Consider the following 25,928-nt stretch of genomic DNA (forward strand, 5'->3'; position numbering starts at 1 on the left):
AAGCCCCCCTAAACTTCAAGGAAACTGCCTCATTCTCACTGCCTATAGGAAAAAAAACTGGAATAGTAGACCAAGAGATAGATAAACAGACCTGGTAAAACAAGTTTAAATGGCAAGGTGAAAGTCAGAAGGTCAAGCATAAATCCAGCAGCCAAGTCCAAAATACAAACCAGAATTCATGGTTTAAGTAACAGGGAAAGTCCTGGCCCTGACTTCGTATTAAATTTTTGAATCCGCTAAATGCTTCACAAAGTTTTATTAAGTTCATCCATCCAGAAAATTGAGCTCTACTGATAGTGTGTCTCTACCCTAAACAGGAAATGAGGTGTGACATCATGCCGTGACAACGTTCAATCATATTGTAGCAACTTCAAACTAAATGGCTACAGCCAAAAATACAATGCAAAGCGAGTGTTCATGTTGTCACAAGACGAGAGGTTCATGTGTGGTAATAGTGTCTCTCTCTCTCTCTCTCTTTCTTTTCGTTAGACAAAAAGAAGAAAAATGATTACTTACTTTCAGGTTCCAAAGATGGCTGCCAAAAACGTCATGTCCGGCACCGCCAGATGATGTCACCTCCTTATGACACTACTACCAGCTCCTTCTAATGACATCACTACTGTTGCCTCATCACTTCCGGTCCATCATTGATGATGTTGTATCCGTCCCACAGTTTTGACGTCATCTCCTGCCAACTTACTTCCTGTCTCCATTTTGTCCTCTGTATAAAAACGCCATTTTATGTTGTAACTGGATCAAATGTTATACATGTTTTTGATCACTGCAAAAAGTCTTTACGTTTTCTTTGTCCAATGGACATTATACGGGGACAGTCCCCGAATCTTTTTCTTTGTGGAAGCCTTTTTATTCCTTCAGAAAACTTATTACAATGTACATAATAAAAATGACTGCAGTCAAACTGTGCTGTGGCAAATTCTCAAGTAAAATGCAAGCATATATTATACAAATTACTAAATTCAAAATTAGTACATACAAATATACAGATTTGCTAAAACATATAGAAAGCAAAATACAAATTGATGAACATAAATGGAAACCAACAATATCTGTCCATTAATTCATTGTTGAACAATGGCCAGTTGACAATGGAGGAGATAAAAATTGTAAGCCTAGTCTACTTGTCACCAACAGAACAAAACAGAAGAGACGAGCAGAGGGGAAAATGAACAGGAGAAATGCAAGTGTAGATTAATACATTGTGGGTAATGATGTTTAGTGGGGATTGTTGTAACCTCCGGTCTTTTGTTTGAGACAGCGGTGGGTCAGCCTTTCTAAATAAGCGGGTCAGAACAGTATCAGGATGTTGTAAGAAATGTTTGTGTGCAAGAAACATTCACAGTTCTCTGAAGAGGTAAATTCTCCAGTGAATGCCGGCGCAGTTCAAGAAATATTGTATACAAGCAGTGGATTCACTGCGGTGGGCTTTGTTCCTGCCTTGTGGCCTGTGTTGGCTGGGATTGGCTCCAGCAGACCCCCGTGACCCTGTGTTAGGATATAGCGGGTTGGATAATGACTGACTGACAGTGAATTCAGAAACTATTCAGACTCCTTCACCTTCTGTATACTTTATTCTGTTGAAGGCTTAACTTTATATGAATAAATTTGACTGTTTTGCCCTTCAATCTACACTCATTATCCCATAATGACAAAGTGAAAACATGGTTTCAAAAAGGTATGCAAATTTATTAAAACTCAAATGCTGATATCTCTCATTCACGTAAGTAGTCAGACCCTTAATTCAGTGCTTTGTAGTAGTCCCTTTGGCAGAAATTACAGCTTCAAGTCTTCTTACTTTGCACACCTGAATTTTGACTGCTGATCCCATTCTTCCTGGGAGGTCTTCTGAATGCCCATTGGATTGCATAGGAAGTGTCTGGAAACTGCCATCTTCAGGTCTCTCTATTGATGTTTTATGAGGCTTAAGTTGGGGTTTTGGCTTAATGACACTCAGTGAGCCTTCCCAAAGCAGCTCCAGGTTTGACTTGGCTGTATGTTTCCAGTCATGGATGTGCTTAAAGGTGAACATTCACCCCAGTCTGAAGTCATCTTCAAGGGTCTTTCTTTATTTGGCTCCATTCATACTTCCCTCTAATCTGACCAGTCTCTCCATCCTTGCTGCTAAGAAGGACCCCCATAGCATGATGCAGGCACCAACTTGCTTCACCTTAGGGATAGTATTATAGTCAGGTGATGAGCAGTGCTGGTCTTCCCCAGACACAGTGCGTGGAGTTCTGCCCAAAGAATACAATTTTTGTCTCATCAGACCAGAGAATCGTTTTTCTCATGCTCTCAGAATACTTACCTTCCAAGCAGAAGTTAGACACTTTACTGATTGAAGGCATGGTGCTGAGATGGTGGTCCTTCTGAAAGTTTCTCCCATTTCAGCAGAGGACTTCTGACGATCTATTACTATTGGATTTTTGGTCACCACTCTGACCAAGGCCACTCTTGCCCAGTTACTTAGTTTGGACAGGCAGTCTCAGATTTCCTCCACTTCACAGTTATTGAGGCCACTCACTGTTCTCCAGGTAAATCTCAAAATTTTAGATATAGTTTTATACCGTTGCCTTGATCTTGTTTAAGCCTGTACAAAATTTGTACAACTTGATTTGGGAAGTTTATTACACTCTTCCTGGGAAGTCCCTCTAAATCTCTGTTAGAATTGATGTGATGTGTCTGTAAACTGCCATCTTCAGGTTTCTCCACCAATGTTATACAAGGTTTAAGTCTGAGCTTTATCTGGGCCTCTTAAGGACAGCCAAAGACTTGTCTTAAAGACACTCCAACATTGTCTAGACTGTATGCTTTGGGTCATTGTCATACTGAAACGTGAACCGTCACCCAAGTTTGAAGTTGTGTGCACGCTGAAGCAGGTTTTCTTGAAGACGCTCTCAGTATTTGGCTGAATTCATCCTTCCCTCGATTCCAACCAGTCTTCCTTTCCATTTCCATAACATGATGCTGATAGCACCATGCTTCACTGTAGGTATGGTATCAGGCAGGTGATAAGCAGGTCCTGGTCTTCACCAGACACTGTGCTTGCAGTTCTGCCCAAAGAGTGCAATTTTCTGCCTCGTCAGACCAAACAGACCTTAAAACTGTCAAATGCCTTTTACACATGGGTGGCTTCCATTTAGCCACTCTACCATGAACACCTGATTGATGGAATGTTGTGGAAATGGTCATCTTTTGGACAGGTTCTCCTATCTGAGGAGAGGACTTCTGAAGCTCTGTAATCATAGTTTTCTTGTCGGATTACTTTATTTGGCAAGATGGCCAACTCTAGGAAGAGTCCTGGTGGTTTCAAACTCTTTCCACGTCACTTCACAATTGTTAAGGCCACTTTGCTTCTGGGAACACTTAAAGCTGTAGAAATGGTTTTATACCTTTACTCTTATCTGTGCCTCACTACAATTTGATCCCAGTAGTCTACAGGGAGTTCCTTGGAGTTCATGGTTTAGTTTTTGACCTGACATGCAGTACGAATTTTGGGACCTTCTATACACAGGGTGTGCCTTTGTAAATGATGTCTAATCCTTTCAGCTTGACACAGGTGGACTCCATTCAAGTTCTAGACACATATCAAGGAGAACTAAAGCACATGGGAAGTAGCTAACCACCATCTGCAGCGCCAACTCAAAAGGCCTGAGTACTTATATAAATATGAGATTTCAGTTTTAGATTTTTAATATATTTGCAAACTTTTCTGAAACATGTTTTCACATAGACAAAAATGTCAAATGTATCCATTTAAAATTAAATCTACATCAAAGTGTACGGGTCTGAATACTTTCTGAATCCACTGTATGTGACAATGAGCTTGAATCTGGACATAATTGGGGACTTTCTGTATACTTGGAAGATTCAAATAGAGAGAAGCTAGTTAGGCAAGGGCCTAGAGCTGCTGAAATTTCAATTGATTGAAGTGCATAGCAAATCATGCCCGGATGAAGGATTGTAAAATTTTATAATGCTGTAGACAGAGGCAATAAGTGGATGAAGACTGAGAGGTGTCAAAGTTTAATGTGCTTATAGATAGAGGCACACAGAAAAGCACTACTCATGTTGTACAGGGAGCCAAGTATATTCCTTCATTTTATTTTGAAAAGCTTAACAAAAAAAAAGTGATGGCATGGTTGCACAGGGGTAAATCTTGTCAACTAATACCTCTAGATGCTTGGCCCTGGTCACTGTCTGTGCAGAATTTTACATTAACGTTCCCTGGTATCCTAGTTTGCTCCCAAATCCAAAAAAAGGTGAAAAATACATTTATTAATGTCTTTAAATTTTCCCAGTGCCTATGTGTATGAGAGCACTTAAATGGACTTCTCCTTTGTCCATGATGTTCCTGGAATAGTTTTCCTACTAATACCTTGACATGGAAAAAGAACGTTAATTAAATAATGGACAGTTGGATAATAAAGTGGGTTATAACATAAATAGAGGATGGATAGATGGATGGATGGATGATGGCCACTCTATTAAATACAAGAAGTGGAAGTGGATGTGTTATGAGTTACACTCACATTATTCTTGAAGCTAGCAAGCATTCCTTAGTTATTAAAAGAGATACATTAAAGTGCCATTGTGTGATTTCTAACTTTAAGTTACTACAATAACATTAAAAAATAGTTTTCCTACAACAATATGGCCACGTTTGGTTGGGTGAATTTTCAAATTTGTGGATGCGTGCTTTAAGAATAAATCTTTGAGTCATGTCATCTTTTTTACCAAGGTCACCAGGGACCTCATGTATAAACGGTGTGTACACACAAAAATGTTGCGTAAGCCCGTTTCCACACTCACATCGCGATGTATAAAACCTAAACTTGGCGTAAAGCCACGCACATTTTCACGCCAGTTAAATGCTTGGCATACGTAAGTTCTCCGCTCAGTTTTGCAAACTGGTGGCACCCAGCGTCAAAGCAATGCTTTTGTTCCAGTGTGGTTTCCCTTCCTTTTTTAGATCCACATCCCTGACATGGCTTTATCAAATACACTGAAATTAACCGCATATTGTTTATTAGTTTAGCACTAGAATTACCAGAGCCTACGAGAAAACTCGTAAATCCGGCCCACCTTAAATCCGTTCGCACCTCTCCGTCAGCGTCTTTTGTCCTGTAAATATGCCGATTAAGACAAGCAGCAAGCAGCCTGCTATTCCATCCCCCACCATCGCAGAATGTTCAGTAAGTTCTCCCAGCTCATGCCTTGTTTGATTATCTGGGAGTGAACTGCTGGAGTTTTAGAGTGGAAATAATAGATCGTTATTTGGAACACATGCATTTCATGTGTGATCCGTTTCTATAGTAATCTGTGTAAACACATTGTTAAAACAGAAACTTTTTCATATTTTAGTAATAAACATTACAAAATGTAGGCATAAACTATAGAATGTGCGAAGCCTGAAGTCCAAAGATCAAATAAACATCTGTCGCCATCTTACAATGCTGTGATTGCAGCCATTCCTCAACCCTCTATGAATGGTTCACACGTCTACTAATCAGTGGACAATTTGCATATCACTGATCAACTGGCCCTTTGTCAATGGTGCTAGTCTCTGTGATTAAGCAAAGGTACTGTTTATAAGGTTGGGGAAACCTGCAGTCAATTGAGACTGAGGAAGAGACTTGGATAAGTCTCGAAATATTTCTCCCACTTAAAAACTTTGTCCAGATGAACAGAATCAAATTTCTAGGATTTCCTTACCTGGATTATTGAGCATGCATCGAGACATCGAGAGCCACTTTGGCAAGGACGGCCTAAAGCTTGTACGTGAGTATGAGCAAACAGCACACAAAATGGCAGACTACAGGAACCATCTGAGATTCAGCCTCAGATGTAGACAGAGCGGGATCACTCCTAAAAATCTACAGATGAAATCGTCAGTAAAAGGCCTGCGAGCTATCAAAATCCTCCAGAAGGCACAGAGTCAGCTGCTAAACGAACGGGTGAGACAAACTAACTTCACTATTGATGTTTTAAAATCCAAAGAGGAGCAGATCCACCAAAGACTTTCTTCACTTCTAGATGAGAAAACACTTCAGCAGGTGCTTGAGTTCACCGAGAAGGCTCGTCTAGCACAGCATGAAAAGTCTAAAACCAGGCAAAAGAGGAAGTTTGATCTACTTGCTGTGCGCCACAAACACCAGCACACTATGAGGAGTGTCCTCCACAACCAGCAGAGAGAAGGATGCCAGACAGAAACTAAAGATGTGGACAAATGGGTGAAGAACTTGTCTGACAAACAACTCACCCAAGCAGAGAAAAACGTCCTTTCTAAAGGGTTAAATTTTGCGGTCACACCGAAACAAATCCCGCTAGTGGAACTGATTACAGCCACAGAATCTGCTATCAGAAACAACAACATTGCTGATTTGGAAGCAGAACAACTGCGGATAAAAGTTTCGGCATGTCTCAGCAATGCAAAACCCCCTGCATCCAATATCAGCATTGAGGAGAGGAAGGCCCTCACGGCACTCAGCAAGGACAACAACATCATCATCCTTCCAGCGGACAAGGGGAGATGCACAGTTGTGCTAAACCAGACAGACTACCATGAGAAAATTTTATCTCTGCTCAGTGACAAAAATACTTATGAGCCCTTAAAGCGAGATCCAGGTAGTGGTTACAAGAAAAAGGTGATATATTGTCTTAAGCAGTTAGTTCAGGACAATGCTATTGACCGGACCACATACCACAGATTATACCCAGGGGAATCTACACCAAGTCTGTATGGTCTACCAAAAATACACAAACAGGGTGCTCCTTTAAGACCCATTGTCTGCATGATCAATTCAGTCACGTATAACATCTCCAAGTTCCTGGCCGCTGTTCTTAACCCGGTGGTAGGCAGCTCAAAACACCACATTCAGAACACATTGAATTTCATGGAGAAAGTGAGAGAGGTCATTATGGAGGCAGAAGAAACCCTGGTCTCTTTTGATGTTACATCTCTATTCACTTGTGTCCCAGTGACTGAAGCAGTGGAGGTAGTACGTAAGAGATTACAGAATGACCCCACTCCCAGTAAAAGAACCTCTCTCAACGCAGACCAAGTGTGCCTGCTTTTGGAACTGTGTCTTCAATCAACATATTTCATATACAAAAGCCAGTACTACAGGCAGAAGCACGGGTGTGCCATGGGTTCCCCTGTTTCACCTATAGTAGCCAATCTATATATGGAAGAAGTGGAAAAGAGGGCTCTATCATCCTATCCTGGAACACCACCGAGCCATTGGTTCAGATATGTGGATGACACCTGGGTGAAAATCAGATCTCAGGAGGTACCACAGTTCACAGACCACATCAACGGGGTGGACAAACACATCAAGTTCACCAGAGAGGATATGAAAAATAACAAGCTAGCCTTCTTAGACTGTGAAATTTCCATCGTCAACGGGGGACATTTGAAAGTGGATGTGTACCGTAAACCCACACATACGGACCAGTATCTAAGGCTTGACTCTCACCATCCACTAGAGCACAAACTAGGTGTCATTAGGACTCTACAACACAGAGCTAACACCATTCCCACAGACTCAGAGGCCAGGGAAGCAGAAGAACACCACGTCAAAAAGGCCCTGAGTAAATGTGGATATCCCAGCTGGTCCTTTGTCAAAGCAGGGAGGACACCTAAAGAACACTCCAAGCGATTCATGAGAGAGGAAGGACATCCACTGCCTAAGCGAAAACCCTTAGTGATCCGTATGTGTCAGGAGTATCGGAACAGCTGAGGCGCATTTTCTTGAAACACCAGGTCTCAGTGGCTTTCAAACCCCAAAACACGCTACGCCAAAGATTGGTCCATCCCAAGGATCGGGTCCCATGGCACAAACAGAGTAGCATAGTTTACGCAGTTAAGTGCCAGGAGGAGTGCCGTGAATTGTACATCGGGGAAACCAAGCAGCCACTGGCTAAGCACATGTCACAACACAGAAGAGCTTCCTCGTCAGGCCAGGACTCCGCAGTCTATTTACATCTACAGGATAGAGGTCACTCCTTTAAAGATGAAGAGGTGCACATCCTGGACAGGAAGGAGCGCTGGTTTGAGAGAGGAATCAAGGAGGCCATTTACGTGAAAAAGGAACGACCATCTCTGAACAGAGGAGGGGGCCTAAGGGTACATCTGTCGCCATCTTACAATGCTGTGATTGCAGCCATTCCTCAACCCTCTATGAATGGTTCACACGTCTACTAATCAGTGGACAATTTGCATATCACTGATCAACTGGCCCTTTGTCAATGGTGCTAGTCTCTGTGATTAAGCAAAGGTACTGTTTATAAGGTTGGGGAAACCTGCAGTCAATTGAGACTGAGGAAGAGACTTGGATAAGTCTCGAAATATTTCTCCCACTTAAAAACTTTGTCCAGATGAACAGAATCAATTTTCTAGGATCAAATAAACACTTTCACAAAAGGTTCAAGGATGCTACAACAGCTTCTGTGGCATAGCGGTAAGATTTGCTGACTTGTAATCAAGAGTCCCCGGTTCGATCCCCACTTCCTCCTATATTTGCTGTTTTCAGTAGTGAGCTGCTCTTATTGTTAATATTATACAGTACACACATACATTTGGTTTGCGTCTGTAACAGACCGTGTACATTTGTAGTACTGTACTTGTAAAAGTTACCTTTTTTTTTCACTTATATTCTCTCACTCATGATCACAATACATACTACCGCCCTGGAGATCTGACGCTGTTAGTTTTTATTTGAAACTGGGAATAACTGTAGATGTGATTAGTGTTTTGAGGCAATGGAACTGGACATTCTCTGATCTGGAGGGATAAAAGCTGACACACAAACGCTGGTGAATCTGCCTTCTTCGTATCTCACCGTCACTTGATTTTTTTTATTCAGTTTTATTGAGTTTTCCTGCTCACGCAGAATTAGTATGCACCTTATGGTGTATGATGTCAAAAAAAAAAATAGTACCAATCAGAAAACATCATCGCACTAATGCAATATTATTTGAAAATGAACAGCGTCAGATCGGGTGTGAATTTACGCTGGTGCTGTTACTTATAGTCAGATCAGCAAAGGCGGGGGAGGGGGGGGGGGGGTTTAGAGCATGACCATCATTGAGAGAATAAAACTGAAAAAAGCTAACTTTTACAAGTGCCATAAATTTATACCCAATGTCCCATATATTTGTCTCTTTCTTTTTTTTTCTCAGTGCTGCAAGAACCGTCCTTCCACATTTACGATGTGTGTACTTGTTGAAATGCACACACTTTCTCTATGCTGTGGTTTCTGTTACACAACAGGTACATTTGTACGCACATTTCTGCTTTTGTCTGTACGCCATGTTTTAGTGTGAATTCTAACACACAGCGTTATGCATACTTGTAAAGACAAGTGCCATCCTTCATTACAATACAGAAGTTGTGACAGCTGCCTATATGCCTATTTGGGAAATACTGTGCACCCCTAAATTAAAATGAGGTTGTCATAAACTACGAGTCCAACAGCATGTAAGTCACAAAAATGCTTCCAAAAATACCCACTGGGGAAGTGGGGATTTACCATCAAAGCCTTGCTAGTAATGAGAGCAAACACAGGATCTTAATAAAATCTAAAGTTTATTTTCACAAAATGGTCTGTTACTCTGTGAAGCTCCAAAGAACACAAAAGACATAAAAAAAGTTGCCAGCAACGCAGGGCAATCCAACAAGAAAACCAAGTGTCAATACAGAATCGAAGGTGTGGTCAGAAAACAGAGCACAGGTTTGAAATATCCAAAAAATCACAAGCACAAGAAAAATCGCAACAACTCACTAAACAATATTAAGCATATTCAAAATGAACCACCAGGAACTGCAGAAGACCCACTGGATTCATAGGATGGAGTATGGTTCCTGCCGATGATTAGCAGGTGGTCCTGCCTCTTGGTGGTCCACTCCCAAAACACATGGAACATAACAATAGCAGCTTATATACATAGACAGAATCAAAAAGAAAGAAGGATGACAATAATCAAGATAAGTAATGGAATCAAGAATAGATAAAACAGAAGTAAAACATAAACATGAATCCCAGCCAGGGGAAGAACCCTATCTGAGACTTCCGTTGCAGTAGTTGATTGTCAGGTGTAAGAATAGAGCAGGAAATACACACTGTCAAAACAGCAACTGACCAAACTGAAGTTCATCCATCCATGTTTAAATCTACTACTTAATCTGAATTAGGGTTGTTGGGACAAAGCTTAGTGAGCACCATTACTGAAACTGTGTGTTGGCAGGTAGGATTGCTAAATCCCAGCAGGTCACCTCTAAACCTAACTATGTAAAAATATGAAGCTATATTGGTAGATGACTGCAACATCTCCAGAAAGAACACCAGTCCATCAATTGGGTGTCCTGGGGTCATTTCCCCAAATGTCAATCATTTCTGTGGTTAGAATTGTCACTTCTTTGCCTTGGGCTGTTTGGTCCCTGAAGGCCCAGAATCCCTAGCAGTATCATATAGTGTCTTTCATATCTATCTATTTATCTATCATATAGTGCCTTTCATATCTATCTATCTATCTATCTATCTATCTATCTATCTATCTATCTATCTATCTATCTATCTATCTATCTATCTATCTATCTATCTATCTATCTATCTATCTATCTATCTATCTATCTATCTTGGCATGGAATAAACATTTTTCCTTTTTCTTTTCTTTTATTTTGTGTATAGTTAGTTCTGCCTACTGTGAATATACACATGTGAATCAAGAGCAGTCCAGACAGTGCAGATAATACATAATTGCTCAGGTAGCGTTAAGATATGTCATGTTTTTGGGTCAGCTTCCTTCTGTTTAATTACCTTCACACATCTTCATGATGCCTGAGCAAGGGATGGCAAACTTGGAACAGTGAAACTGACCCCAGTTTTGTCATATCAGGGTTATGGTATAGTTCAAAGGCTTGATTAGAGGGGAAGCCTTATAGAGATAGATTCATATTCAGGATTTCTTGCCTTTGGAGTTCACTCAATCATCGCAGATAGGGACACAAAGCAAAAATAAAATGTTTGCACTGAAAGTCACTTTTACAAAATACAAAAACCCTAGAGAAAATAACTGTCATAGCTGAAGGAGAGTATGAAGGTGTACAGCTTAGGATCCAAATGTACTGACTTGCTGCTATTCATCTGACTTTGTTTTATTGAAGTTTGATTGATATCTAAAGCCCACATAGCATACTGCACACAGACATTTGCTTTGCATTTACATTACATGGATTTAGAAGTGTTTAGTAAAATTTAACCACAAGTCTGTTCATTCTAAGTTCAAGGGATTCATTCCACCATACTTTATATTCATTTTAAATTTCTCTTATTTCTGAAGTGCTTTGCCAAATGTTACATCAGATAAGTCCAATTACCCATATTCTTTTGGCATTGATGTAAAAGAAATGCAGCTGATTGAATGTCAACAGATATTTGTAAGGAAGATTTGAATTCTACAAAAAAGAAAACATACACAAAGAGGCAACTGGATTTTTTTTTTATTTCATTATTTAAAGACACACATTTAAATATATAAAGGATGATTCATGCAGTGCCTGATGAACTCAATGTTTGAAACAATTTTGAATTATTACTGCGAAAGTAACAATTAAAATGTAACAAAGGTAATCAGCAAAAAATTCTTCAGATTGTTGTATTTATGAGGATTAAACATTTAACACTACAGTAGAAATAAGTTTCGTGCTCCACACCAAAACGCAGTTTACATGTCTGTTGAGGGTTGCTTGTCTGTCGCTGAGGCAATCGCAGGTTCACAGCACCACCGAGGCAACTGCAAGTTTGCAGCCTCCCAGGTAATATGTCTGATGTTGATGCGGGGAACATTCTAATCCAGCCACTGACCAGGCCCGTCAATGCTTGTTTGCTTTGTCTGTGGGTATTCAAGTGGTAACTCCCATTTAAATACAGTAAATACCCAGACTGTTCCTGTTTTGAGTAGAATAAAGTCAGTTTTCTTGAAGCCTTTGGACTCAGTGTCTTCTCTCAGGTGCAAGACACAATATTAAAGAAAGAAATCTTGTCTTTAAATTAGAACTTCTTACAGTGAGTTACCAGGCAGGAGGAAATTTGTTCTACGCGTTTTTAATACCACTTCATGACAGCAGTATTTTACAGAATGATCAAAAAACAGAGAGCAGAGGTCCAATTTATAAAGAACTGAATGTAAATAACAGTGTCAATCAATGCATACATTTACTCTGGTTGGTTCATTGGTCTACACCCAAATGACTTATGAAAAATAAAAGTATATTTTATCATAGTCTTGTTTTTCTCATATCCTCTGTGTTTAGCCATCACCCTTGCAATTTCTGTGTCTATAACAACTGCCCAGTCTTATTGTTTACAGGACATAAGCTGATCTCTTAGTCATCTTTTAGTACATTTTGTGTATTACATCAGCTTTCTGGCACATCCCTTGTTTACTTGACCATCTCAGTAGTTTTCCAAAACCAGTTTTTAAATATTTCAGTGTCCACTGCAAACCAAAATACTTAACTATCATTATCTCTGAATTAATTTCTCACAATATACAGTACTGTATATATATATATATATATATATATATATATATATATATATATATATATATATATATATATACAGTGTATATAGTGGGGAACAGCCTGGACACAGACAGACAGACATCATTTGATTCACCACACACGTTTATTTACAACTATTATATACAATTGACACAGCACACCCCAGTGCCTCAGCACCAAACACCCTCAGTCCAGGCCTCGCTTAATGTCTTTCTCTCTCTTCCTGACCGCCTCCACTCCTCTCCTCTCCTCCGAACTCCGTCCTCTTCCACCCGACTCCAGCCATCGAATGGAGGGAGGCAGCCCCTCTTATACCCACCCGGATGTGCCCCAGGTGCCTCCCAATGAGCAACTGCCGGCACTCCCGGCTGTGCTTCCGGAAGCACTCCGGGTGTCCCTGGTCTACTTCCCCCCAGCACTTCCGGGTGTGGCGGATGTGCTGAGGACCAGGGCTCCTCAGGCGTCTGGGCGCCACCTGGAGGTGACCATGGGCCCCTATAGGGTTGAGCTTCTAAGCTCTGTTCCCGTGGTCCCCAAAGCCACCAGGGCGGTCGCCTCCTCGTGGTCTGGAGGAGGCGTAAGCCCTCCTCCGGTCCTTCTGGGCGTCTCGGCTGGGTACCACCCCCAGCCGCTTGCCACAGTGTGTGTATATGTATATATATATATATATATATATATATATATATATATATATATATATATATATATATATATATATATATATATACTGTAAATAAAGACAAAAAATTCACATAAAGGTTTGGGGTTTTCCAGCCCCATATACTGTACAGATTGCAAATATTAAGAAATACAGTCCAGAGTATCATCAAGAGATTACAAACTGAACAACAAGATGGCGTGATGGGGGAACATTTATAGTGGAGACTGGAACAATCAGAGGAATGCTGGGTAGGGAGTTGCATTGCATGCTGGGGTCCTGACGTCATCAGAGGGAAGGAGAATGCGGAAATGGTAAGATGGAAGAAGATTCATGGTGTCAGCGTTTCCTTCTTTCTGGGAAAACAGAGAGAGAGAGGTTAGTTGCCCGTCAATTCCCTTTTGGCTTTAGGTTTCGCGCTACTTCCTCGGTCATTCTGCGGCTCCCTATGCGCGCGTGCGTGACAATATATATATATATATATATATATATGTAGTAAAGAGGAGACAAAACAACATCAAAGCATTGGGGCACCACTTTGTTTACCCTGTATAATTTCAAAAGTTGAAAGCACAAAGCATACACGCAACAAGTTGCGGTTTTGTCTTTTCAAATGAAAGCTCAAAATAGAACTGAAGCAAACATGGGCAGTTGTGGGTTATGTGGTGACTTGGCATGAAAGGGCGGATCCAGGAGGGCAAAAAACAGAATTGACACCAGAGGTGGCGTGACAGTCAGTTTTCTGTTCTGCAGAGCCAAAAAGACAGAATTATTCCTCAGTACCAAATAGAACTAAAACAAACATGGGCAGTTCCGGGTTATGTGGTGACTAGTTCGGTGGGAAATTATGATCACCAGAGCCCTTAAGCAACCACCTTTAAGCTGTATACTGTATGACAATACTCTACTACTGTATGTACAGTATATATATATATATATATATATATATATATATATATATATATTGTGAAGAGGCGGGCTGAACGCACCCCTAGAAGATGTGGCCGCTCCACCTATATATATTGTAAGGTTTCTAAACTCCCCCCAACATGATGACACGCCGAACAACATCCTGAAACACAATCTGTCTGCGGAAGACAGCATATCGGTTGCCAGGGCAACGCAGGCTCCCAGCACTGTAGCACTGTTGCAGTATGAGTGCCTGCCATTGATGGGTGATGCAAGGAATATTGTACAGTAAATGCAGGGAACAGTATTACTTAACCATTAACCTGGTCATGACCCTGACTGATTGCTGTGTCTATGTATAGGAGAGTGGTAGATCCTGCTACAATAAATAACTGTGCTGTTCTTGTTTCAAGTTGAATAAAGCTGTTTTGCTAAAGTACTTAGCCTCAGCCTCGTGGTTTTGGGTGCAAGACAGAGACTCACATGTCACATGGTACCATAAGTGGGGTCCTATGGATCCACAAGAAATACAGCAAAACCCAGATCAAGATGAGGCTCTGGCGGCCGTCGCTGCCTTGGCGCTGCCATAAGATGTGCTGCTGAAGATGTCTTCCTCAGACAACCATGAGTGTATTCTACATTGATGCATTTGGACAGGGGAGCCTAGGCAGCTATTTTAGCTCCATTTTTAACCATCCTGAAAGGCTTGATGATTGTAACTACCTGAAGCAACAGATCCTCCTCCGCATGGCTGTGAGTCTGGTGGTCAAGAGTCTCCAGTTTCGGTGCTAACACTGGCTATCGGTCTGGCCCAAGTATGTGGCTGACAATCTTCCCCCAGGATGCTAAAGGAAGCCAATTTTAAGGTCTCTTTTATGTTGACAGGAATTCTCAGTGCTATTCGACTCTGGTAGCAACTTCTGCATAGTCCACCATAACTTGCTCCGGCAGATCCCTTATAAAGTCACAGACAAGGTGAACATACGCTGCGTCCATGGGGACATTAAAACATATGAGACTATATTACTCCCCCTGAAATTTAAAGGGAAGAACTTTAAGGTTTGGAACTTTAAGGTCTTGGCCACCTGAAGAACACCTACCCCCATATTGGATAGTGTGGAGCACGCCACTGACAATATCAGTCAAGGAAACAGATTTGAAATTGAACCGGAGTTGTACAGCGAGGTGGGGGACGAATCCTCAAGTGAAGTCCTAGGACAGCTGGCAAACTTTTCCGCACTATCACACACATCAACAGCCTCCACAGACCAGAGACTCAATATGGACACAGGCAAAATTGAAATAGCAATGGAAAGTGAGTGCAATGCTGCATCAGTCATGGTAGCAGTGGGAGGCGAAGGTGACTCTGCATCAGACATGGAGGAAGCAGAGACTGGCATCCAGATGGAGTTTGCTCACCAACAACGAGCCTATAACAACTTGGATTTTGCATTCAGACAAGCCCACGTCTCACCTGACTCTTACTATCTGCAGAGAGAGGACCTGAATTTTAAAACACCACATTTTTTTACTTAAGGATGGTTTTCTGTATCAGGTGATTTCTGATTGCATGGGTGATGGACGTATGGACGTATGCCTAAAATAGCAGTTGGTAGTACCAAGTCAGACAGAGAAGGTTTTAAAAATTGCTCACAGTCACATTTTGGGGGTTCACCTTGGCACAGAAAAGATATGGGAACGCATTTCAAAATGCTTTTATTGGGTGAATATAGGCCGGGATGTGGAATGATTTTGTAAGGCCTGTCTCGACTGTCAAATAGTTTCCGCTCACAGACCTGCCAGGGTGCCCCTGGTATCGATTCCTATTTTAGATGTCCCCTTTGAGAGGGTGGGATTAGATATTGTTGGTCCGCTTCCAAAGAGTAAAAATGGTTTTCAGTATATGCTCATGTTAATTGATTACGCTACAAGATACCCAGAAGTAGCAGTGCTATGACGGGCAGACGCCCGGACTATTGCAGAAGCACTTTCGGATATGTTTACACATATTGGTATCCCTCGCAAGGTTCTCACTGATCAGGTTACAGCCTTTATGTCTCACATCATGAAGCAGTTATGCATAAGTTTCAGAATTAAGCAGTTACACTCCACAGTTTATCATCCACAAATGAATGGCCTGACTGAACAATTTAATAAAACCCTAAAACAGATGATTTGGCAGGTAGCCCATGATGATCCAACTTCATGGGATACTATGGTAACTTTCCTCCTGTTGGCTGTTCACAAGCGCCCATTTGGATGAGTCCTTTCAAACTATAATTTGGCTGACAACCACACGGAGCATTGGACATTTTGGGAGGACTCACGAAACACCCCCTGGGGAAGGTCTGTTGACCAAGTCATTTCGCTGCAAGAGCAGGTTGCCAGATTGTCCTCTATTGTGGTGGAACATTAGAAGCGCGAGCAGGAGGCACAAAAACGTAATTATGACAAAATGAATAAAGTCCACGTGTTTAAGAAGGCGGATCGCGTGCTGGTGTTGCTGAATGGCAAGGGCTGGCAGTTATAGAAGAGCATATGTCCCCAGTGAATTATAAAGTCATAATTCCTCGGCGGCAAACACCCATACAAATTTTGGATGTTAATCTTTTAAAGGAGTAGCACGACCGTCACAAAGTCCTAGTCATGGCCGCAGCGGTCCCCCAGACTGAGGTCACTATTGGGGATGATTTAACTGACACCTAGAAAGTGGAATTGCTATTGCTGATCAAGGGGAACTCGGACGTCTTCTTGGCAACACCTGGCCGGACGATGATTTCAGAACACAAGATTGCCACTCCACCAAGTGTTACTATACAGGTGCCCCCGTATCACCTACCAGAGGCAACAAGGAAGGTGATACACAAGGAAGTCCAACAGATGCTCCAAGTAGGCGTTATTCGGCCGAGCAAAAGTGAATGGTGAAGCCCAATCAAACTTGTCTCAAAGTCCAATGGTTCAGTTCTGTGCTGATTTTAGGCATTTGAATAAGATTTCCAAGTTTGATGCATACCCAATGCCGCATGTAGATGAACTGTTAAAAAAGCTTGGGCAGGCTTCACATATCTCCACCCTTGATCTCATGAAGGGCTATTGGCAGGTCCCCTTTGAGGAGACTACTTATGAAAAGACCGTATTCACCACTCCACATGGGTTGTTTGAGTTTACAGCACTCCCTTTTGGTCTCCATGGCACACCGCTGACCTTTCAGCGAATGATGGACCAGATCCTGCGTCTCCAATCTGCTTACGCGGGTGCCTATCTTGACGATGTGGTCATTTTCAGTAATGACTGGGAATCTCATCTCATCCACCTTCGGGCGGTGCTTGACAGATTATGGCTGGCGGGGTTGACGGGCAACCCTAAGAAGTGCAAGCTGATCTAATAACCATGCTGTTCCTGTTTCATGTTGAATAAAGCTGGTTTTGCTAAAGTACTGAGCCTCAGCCTCGTGTTTTGGGGTGCAAGACAGGGACTCACACGTCACAATATATATGAGCTTTTGAAAATTTTAATTTCTCCTTTTGGGCAAACAAAATATTATCTAATCTAATCTAATTTGCAGTTCCCACTTAACATAACCTGCTAATCTGCAAATCTTTGGGGTGTGGAAGAAAAACAAATTACAAATACAATGATCAGGTGTGTGACCAACAAAGGATGCTCGATGTTATTACAGCATATAATTTGAGTGACAGTCAAACAGGATTTTCTGAAACAGCCCTCTCTATGAGCTCCAATTTAGGCATCAATACTCAGAATACTCATTCTTCTAAAATGTTTACTTACTTCTTGGAAGTTTTCACACTTTCTTGCTATACAACACTGATTTACAGTGTATTTAATCCTACTTTTTTGATGCTGATCAACAGAAAAACACACCTTAATACTAATCTGAAAACAGTTCTCTTCATAGTGGTCTAAATTAGTTACAAATGTAAAACACAAAAAAAATTAATCGCATAAGTGTTTACCCGCATTAATATAACACCCCTAAATCAATCACTGGTGTAGCCAATTGATTTTCAAAGTCAAAGAATTAGTTTAATGGAGTCCTCCTGTCTGTAGTCAAGGGGTTTCAGTTGATCATAGTTTAAATGCATCTTATCTGGAAGGTCCAACATGAGTCAGTATGGTGGCCTAATCTATGTAAAGGAGAGAAAAAGAAGTCTAGTGCTCTGTTCATCATCAACACCTTTCATGACAAAATAATACTTTAAATAACTGATTGGAAAAAACATCTAGAATACAATTCCTGTATGAAAACAATGCAATTGGTACAGGGAACATAGTTTAAGATCCCTCTAAATTAAATTATACTTGAAATGAATCATCAATTCATTATTGACTAAACATAAAGAACCTGCAGCCAAAGGTTCATGCATTGACCCTACTAAGCACCACATACCTCTACTGCCCCTTCCTGGTGCCACCCAAGTTTAATCACCTCTACAGCTTCATGCCCCATATTAGAACCGGACACTGTATATACATCCATCCAGCCATTTTCCAACCCGCTGAATCCGAACACAGGCTCACGGGAGTCTGCTGGAGCCAATCCCAGCCAACACAGGGCATAAGGCAGGAACCAATCCCGGGCAGGGTGCCAACCCACCGCAGGACACACACAAACACACACACACACCAAGCATACACTACGGCCAATTTAGAATCGCCAATCCACCTAACCTGCATGTCTTTGGACTGTGGGAGGAAACCGGAGCGCCCGGAGGAAACCCACGCAGACACGGGGAGAACATGCAAACTCCATGCAGGGAGGACCCGGGAAGCAAACCCAACTGTATATACAATGTGTCCAAAATATGAGTACTCCTGAAAAAACAAATAAAAATAAAAACTTGAACATCCATCCATCCATCCATTTTCCAACCCGCTGAATCCGAACACAGGGTCACGGGGGTCTGCTGGAGCCAATCCCAGCCAACACAGGGCACAAGGCAGGGAACCAATCCTGGGCAGGGTGCCAACCCACCGCAGGACACACACAAACACACCCACACACCAAGGCCAATTTAGAATCACCAATCCACCTAACCTGCATGTCTTTGGACTGTGGGAGGAAACCGGAGCGCCCGGAGGAAACCCACGCAGACACGGGGAGAACATGCAAACTCCTCGCAGGGAGGACCCGGGAAGCGAACCCAGGTCCCCAGATCTCCCAACTGCGAGGCAGCAGCGCTACCCACTGCGCCACCATGCCGCCCAAACTTGAACATAAACTTTGAATTTATTGTCGGGCAACATAATTGCTACAAAGGAACTGAAAAACAAACTCATTAAAATAAACACCTCCAATAATCATCCAATAATGTAAGTCACTACATCCATGTAATTAGGATCATAAATGGCAAGTCTTCTTTAAAACTGCTGTTTCATTGTAGAATGTGTTTTGCAGCAAACAAATGTGCCCTTATTTTTCCTGCATTATAGCTGGAAGTACTTGCCTAAATAGTAGGGTGGCTTATTTACTTGGCCACAGATCTGTTACCAACAGTAATTTGGATTTGGTCATACTCGCATAGTTGTAGGTAACCAGTCTAGTGCATGCCTAAAATAGAAATTGTCTCAAAAATGCAGATACACCAAGTGGTGATGCAGTAAATGGCTGTAGTTAATCAAACAGATGGATTCTGGCAACTTTTAAATATGTAATATGGGTCACTGACACTTTGACCTTGTTAGGCTGGTGCAAGTGGGCACCTCTGTTGACATACAGTGGTGTGAAAAACTATTTGCCCCCTTCCTGATTTCTTATTCTTTTGCATGTTTGTCACACAAAATGTTTCTGATCATCAAACACATTTAACCATTAGTCAAATATAACACAAGTAAACACAAAATGCAGTTTTTAAATGATGGTTTTTATTATTTAGGGAGAAAAAAAATCCAAACCTACATGGCCCTGTGTGAAAAAGTAATTGCCCCCTTGTTAAAAAATAACCTAACTGTGGTGTATCACACCTGAGTTCAATTTCCGTAGCCACCCCCAGGCCTGATTACTGCCACACCTGTTTCAATCAAGAAATCACTTAAATAGGAGCTGCCTGACACAGAGAAGTAGACCAAAAGCACCTCAAAAGCTAGACATCATGCCAAGATCCAAAGAAATTCAGGAACAAATGAGAACAGAAGTAATTGAGATCTATCAGTCTGGTAAAGGTTATAAAGCCATTTCTAAAGCTTTGGGACTCCAGCGAACCACAGTGAGAGCCATTATCCACAAATGGCAAAAACATGGAACAGTGGTGAACCTTCCCAGGAGTGGCCGGCCGACCAAAATTACCCCAAGAGCGCAGAGACGACTCATCCGAGAGATCACAAAAGACCCCAGGACAACGTCTAAAGAACTGCAGGCCTCACTTGCCTCAATTAAGGTCAGTGTTCATGACTCCACCATAAGAAAGAGACTGGGCAAAAACGGCCTGCATGGCAGATTTCCAAGACGCAAACCACTGTTAAGCAAAAAGAACATTAGGGCTCGTCTCAATTTTGCTAAGAAACATCTCAATGATTGCCAAGACTTTTGGGAAAATACCTTGTGGACTGATGAGACAAAAGTTGAACTTTTTGGAAGGCAAATGTCCCGTTACATCTGGCGTAAAAGGAACACAGCATTTCAGAAAAAGAACATCATACCAACAGTAAAATATGGTGGTGGTAGTGTGATGGTCTGGGGTTGTTTTGCTGCTTCAGGACCTGGAAGGCTTGCTGTGATAGATGGAACCATGAATTCTACTGTCTACCAAAAAATCCTGAAGGAGAATGTCCGGCCATCTGTTCGTCAACTCAAGCTGAAGCGATCTTTTCACAAAATTACTTTTTCACACAGGACCGTGTAGGTTTGGATTTTTTTTTCTCCCTAAATAATAAAAACCACCATTTACAAACTGCATTTTGTGTTTACTTGTGTTATATTTGACTAATGGTTAAATATGTTTGATGATCAGAAACATTTTGTGTGACAAACATGCAAAAGAATAAGAAATCAGGAAGGGGGCAAAAAGTTTTTCACACCACTGTAAATGGAAGCAGAAGCCACATAGCAGCTGTGTTTATTATGAAGTATATAAAGTGACGTAAAATAGTTAGATACTATTAGATACCCTTGGATGCCTGTGATCACTGAAAAGAACCATGCCAATGGGTCAGGGTTTCATTTTGCTAAATGCCAAGCTTACGATGAGCTGCAACAGCATTTCAGAAAAAAAAAAATGAAAAAGGTCATTACAGGAATTAGATTGACTTAGAAATGGCCCGACTAAATTATCTATCCATCCATTATCCAACCTGCTATATCCTAACTACAGGGTCATGGGGGTCTGCTGGAGCCAATCCCAGGGCGCAAGGCAGGAAACAAACCCTGGGCAGGGGACCAGCCCACCGCAGGGCACACACACACACTACGGACAAGTTAGGATCGCCAATGCACCTAACCTGCATGTCATTGGACTGTGGGAGAAAACCGGAGTACCCAGAAGAAACCCACGCAGACACAGGGAGAACATGCAAACTCCACGCAGGGAGGACCCAGGAAGCGAACCTGGGTCACCTAACTGCGAGGCAGCAGCACTACCCACTGCGCCACCATGCCGCCCCCGACTAAATTATGACTTTCCAAAATGAAACACTGCAAGTTCATCAGCTGCTCTGAGACAGGAGATTGCTCTTCCTTAAAAATCTTATTCACTGAAAATCAGATAGTAAAGTAACACCAGTCAGGCACTGCTGAAAGGGCACATTTTTGCAAAAACAATTAGTGTCTCAAATGCAAGTAGTTAAAAATAACTGTTACATGAGTGTCATCATTTACATGAAATGTATGTTCTTCATTAAAGTGAAGGCAGACTTCAACTTGCTGTTTATGCAGTGTGACAGATTGAGGTCTCCATGACCCCTTGAACCCTCAGACTAGACGTCAGACACCAGGTAAAAGTCCAAATAATGGTTTATTAATAATAATAATAATAATAATAATAATAATTGTGCACAAAGCACCCTCCTCTCCACAATACTCAATAATAATAATAATAATAACAACAATAAACAATAATCCTCCACACTCCCAGACGCGTTGCCACCCTTCCACCCAGCTCAGCTCAGCGTCTGGGATTTCCCATCGTCCTTTTATATTCCCTGACCCGGAAGAGTTTCTGCCCAATCAGTCCACAGTTCCTTATTCCTTCCGGCTCAGGGCAGACAGTCCTTTTCTTCAACCCGGGAGCACATCGTATCTTCCTGTCACGTGACCATGATGTACTCCCGGGTTATAGGGCACATAAGAGCCTCCGAGTCCTCCTACAGCGACTCCTGGTGGCCCCCAAGGTATCCAGTAGGGCTGCGTATAAAAACTACATAGTCAATGAGGCCCTGCTGGAACTCGGGGGACGTTCACGCTGTTGGGAGAGCTCCTCCTGGCGGCCTGGGGGTGAGAACCGGAATTGAAAACCGGCAATCCACCACAATTCCCCCCCCCCCTTAGCGAAGCCAACTGGGGCGAAGCGACCAGCCCCGCGAGGGACGTCCTCCTCCAGGAGGACGCGTTAGCCGGACCTTGGCTACGTTGTCTAGGCTCCCCAGCGAACCTTGGGGGAACGGTGTATCTTCTGTCCCACCGCTCCCCTGTCCTCTGGGGACAACTTCGCCACACGTGGCCCGGCCGACGACAGTTGTAACACCGACGATGTCCTCCTGGTTGTCCCCCTCTGCGAGACCAGAAACATCTCGGGAACTCCGTCAATGTTTGCTCCGCCCTTTCCTCCGCCAAGGAGGGTTTTACGGCCACTTTGCTGCTCTCAGCCCTTCTCTCTGTCTTGTCAGGGGACCCGTGTTTCAGTTTGTGGATCTCCTGCTTATTATGGGGCTTGTGCACAGCGTGAGGTTCTCTGTGGAGAAGAGAGAGCCTCTTTGCTGTTTGCACGCCCGTTGTTCTACGCATTATAGGAGGCGGCGTCATTAGTACCACCTCGTCCCGGGTAACAGCACTTTTCAGCTGCCCCGGTTTGATTGGCACTTCCTCCGCCCCTCCAGTAACGAGCGACAACTCCCTCATCACGCGGGTCGGGGTCTCGAGGTCCGTATCGCTCCGGGAAGCCGTCTCATACCGCTGTCCCAGTTCGATCGGACCTTCACCTGACCACTCAGTCACCATTCCACAATCTATTGTCGGGTTCACAGTGCTTTGACACCCGCTACTAATTAAACGCGGTGCCGGATCACACTGTGTCCCTTTATGCTGTACGGCACAGATTTTATTTCCCTGAACCGCCCTTTTAATCTGGGGTATATCCACAGTTTGGGTCTCTCTATTAGTAAAAGAGAGCCCTTTTTCTGTCTGAACACCCTTTGATTTTTTATTAGAAGGAGGCGGCGTCTTCAGCACCTTATCGCCCCGAGAGACAGTACCTTCCAACTGCTCCGGTTTGATTGGCGCTTCCCCTGCCCCTTCTGTCATTATCCCACACTCTCGTGTAGGGCTCGCAGTGGTTTGGCACCCGCTACTTATCAAACGCGGACCCATTTCATACTGCGTCCCTATTTCATTATATACGGTACCGGCATTTCCCACCTGTACCGCCAAATCATATAACACGGGACGCTCTCGACCAAACCGCAGTAGGTATTCATCCAGCTTTTTTAACGCGCTTCAGCTGCTGCTCCCAACTCTCCAACAATCTTCTGTATTGTTGCCACAATCTGTAAGAAACTGTGCACGGGCTGAAGCAACTTCTCCAGCTCGCGCACATCAAAAAAGTTATTTAATTCAGCCGGAGGCATGCTCAAGAGATCACTAGCCTTACCCTCCGGCTGGGAGCCAATGAGCACGCCCGCTGTCGGCACATGCTCTGACGGGCTTTGTGGAGGCTTCTGGGATTTGGAGTTTTTTTCGTCTGAGGGCCGGGTTGCCTTCTTTGGCAAACTGCCGTCTGTCTTTATTAATTTGTCGACAGATCGATCAGCTACATCCCGGCCCTCCTTACCTTCTTGCGGGTTGAGCGGTGCTTCGCTCGCCTCCCCCTTCCTTTTCGGAAAAACCAAGTCCGTCTTTTCCGGGTTGAAGACGTAAACAGCTGGACACGGACCTTCTCCTTCGGGGTGGGTCACGTGTCCGTTGCCAGCACCCGACATGCGGAAGTCTTTCTCGCTCGACTGCTCCACTGATGTGAGTGCACTACTGCCTTCTGCATTCTCTCCTGCCTCCCGCAGAACCTCCGGATGGACCCTTGGGAGGTATGCGCACGGGACAAAATGCGTTATTTTAAATAAGTTTTCAAATTCGCTCCCGGCACATACCTCATTTCCATCATCCTCTTCCGTATGCTTCTCCCGAAGCACGTAGCCGCTCCGTGGCTCATCATGAAAGCAGGCAATGTTGAGCCTTAGACCTCCGCTGTTGCTGGCGCTCTGCTTTGTCTTCTTCTTTCCCATGACGTCCCTGGTAAAGGTGAGGTTTGGCGATTTTTCTGCGTGTCTGGACGCTGCCTTCTCCGGGTTCTCTGCCCACAGTAAAATTTATTTATGTACAGGTCCTCTGCCAAAATCGACGGCCAGAGACTCCTGCCGACTACGCCAACTGTGACAGATTGAGGTCTCCGTGACCCCTTGAACCCTCAGACTAGACGTCAGACACCAGGTAAAAGTCCAAATAATGGTTTATTAATAATAATAATAATAATAATAATAATAATTGTGCACAAAGCACCCTCCTCTCCACAATACTCAATAATAATAATAATAATAACAACAATAAACAATAATCCTCCACACTCCCAGACGCGTTGCCACCCTTCCACCCAGCTCAGCTCAGCGTCTGGGATTTCCCATCGTCCTTTTATATTCCCTGACCCAGAAGAGTTTCTGCCCAATCAGTCCACAGTTCCTTATTCCTTCCGGGTCAGGGCAAACAGTCCTTTTCTTCAACCCGGGAGCACATCGTATCTTCCTGTCACGTGACCATGACGTACTCCCGGGTTATAGGGCACATAAGAGCCTCTGAGTCCTCCTACAGCGACTCCTGGTGGCCCCCAAGGTATCCAGCAGGGCTGCGTATAAAAACTACATAGTCCATGAGGCCCTGCTGGAACTCGGGGGACGTTCACGCTGTTGGGAGAGCTCCTCCTGGCGGCCTGGGGGTGAGAACCGGAATCGAAAGCCGGCAATCCACCACAGCAGTCACCTCATCAAGTACTATAACCTGATTTTCTGGTATAAGCTTCCAATATAAATGGAAAGTATGAAATTACTGGGTGTAATGCTATAGGAGAATTGTGCTTTTGCAGTATGCTAAATATTTGTGCATCTTGTTTTATTATAGTTTATTTTAGTATTATTAAATAATGGCTCTTAAACTATATGACCATGACTAAAACTATGTCTTAGAGCTCATAATCTGATATTCTGTAATCAATATGTTCTGTAACGGAAATAGCGAGCACATACACATGACCTTGTTTGATTACTACTATCCATAAGGTTGTTTTTCAGGAGTGTTGAATTTTGGAAGTAGAAAAAATTCTAGGGTGTATGCAAAATAGACATAGACAAGAATTATAGTAAATATAAATTGTTAAGGATTGTGATTGTTTATTAGAATGTATATGATTTAGTTTAGATAAAGTAACCAGTATTTGTATGCTTGTAAGAATATGTGAAATGGAGGCTTGGGACTTTAAGAATAACACGTTTGATATTTAGCCAAAAGTAACTTAATTAAAAATCAACCAGACCATGGGAACTTATTGGTTGTCCCAAAGTTTTGTC

The 25,928-nt window shown here is 42.8% G+C and overlaps 1 protein-coding gene across 1 annotated transcript; it reads left to right on the forward strand.

Moving 5' to 3' along the window:
- The first annotated feature begins 5,744 nt into the window (after positions 1-5,744).
- On the forward strand, positions 5,745-17,068 carry LOC114657666 (uncharacterized). The gene is made up of 4 exons (XM_028809540.1): positions 5,745-7,675; positions 7,711-8,170; positions 9,199-9,289; positions 16,857-17,068. Exons 1-4 carry the CDS (start codon positions 5,745-5,747, stop codon positions 17,066-17,068), a joined length of 2,694 nt encoding a protein of 897 aa, XP_028665373.1.
- Positions 17,069-25,928: the final 8,860 nt, after the last annotated feature.

This window comes from Erpetoichthys calabaricus, chromosome 9 (assembly GCF_900747795.2).
Source record: "Erpetoichthys calabaricus chromosome 9, fErpCal1.3, whole genome shotgun sequence".
In the NCBI taxonomy this organism is placed as follows: Eukaryota; Metazoa; Chordata; class Cladistia; order Polypteriformes; family Polypteridae; genus Erpetoichthys; species Erpetoichthys calabaricus.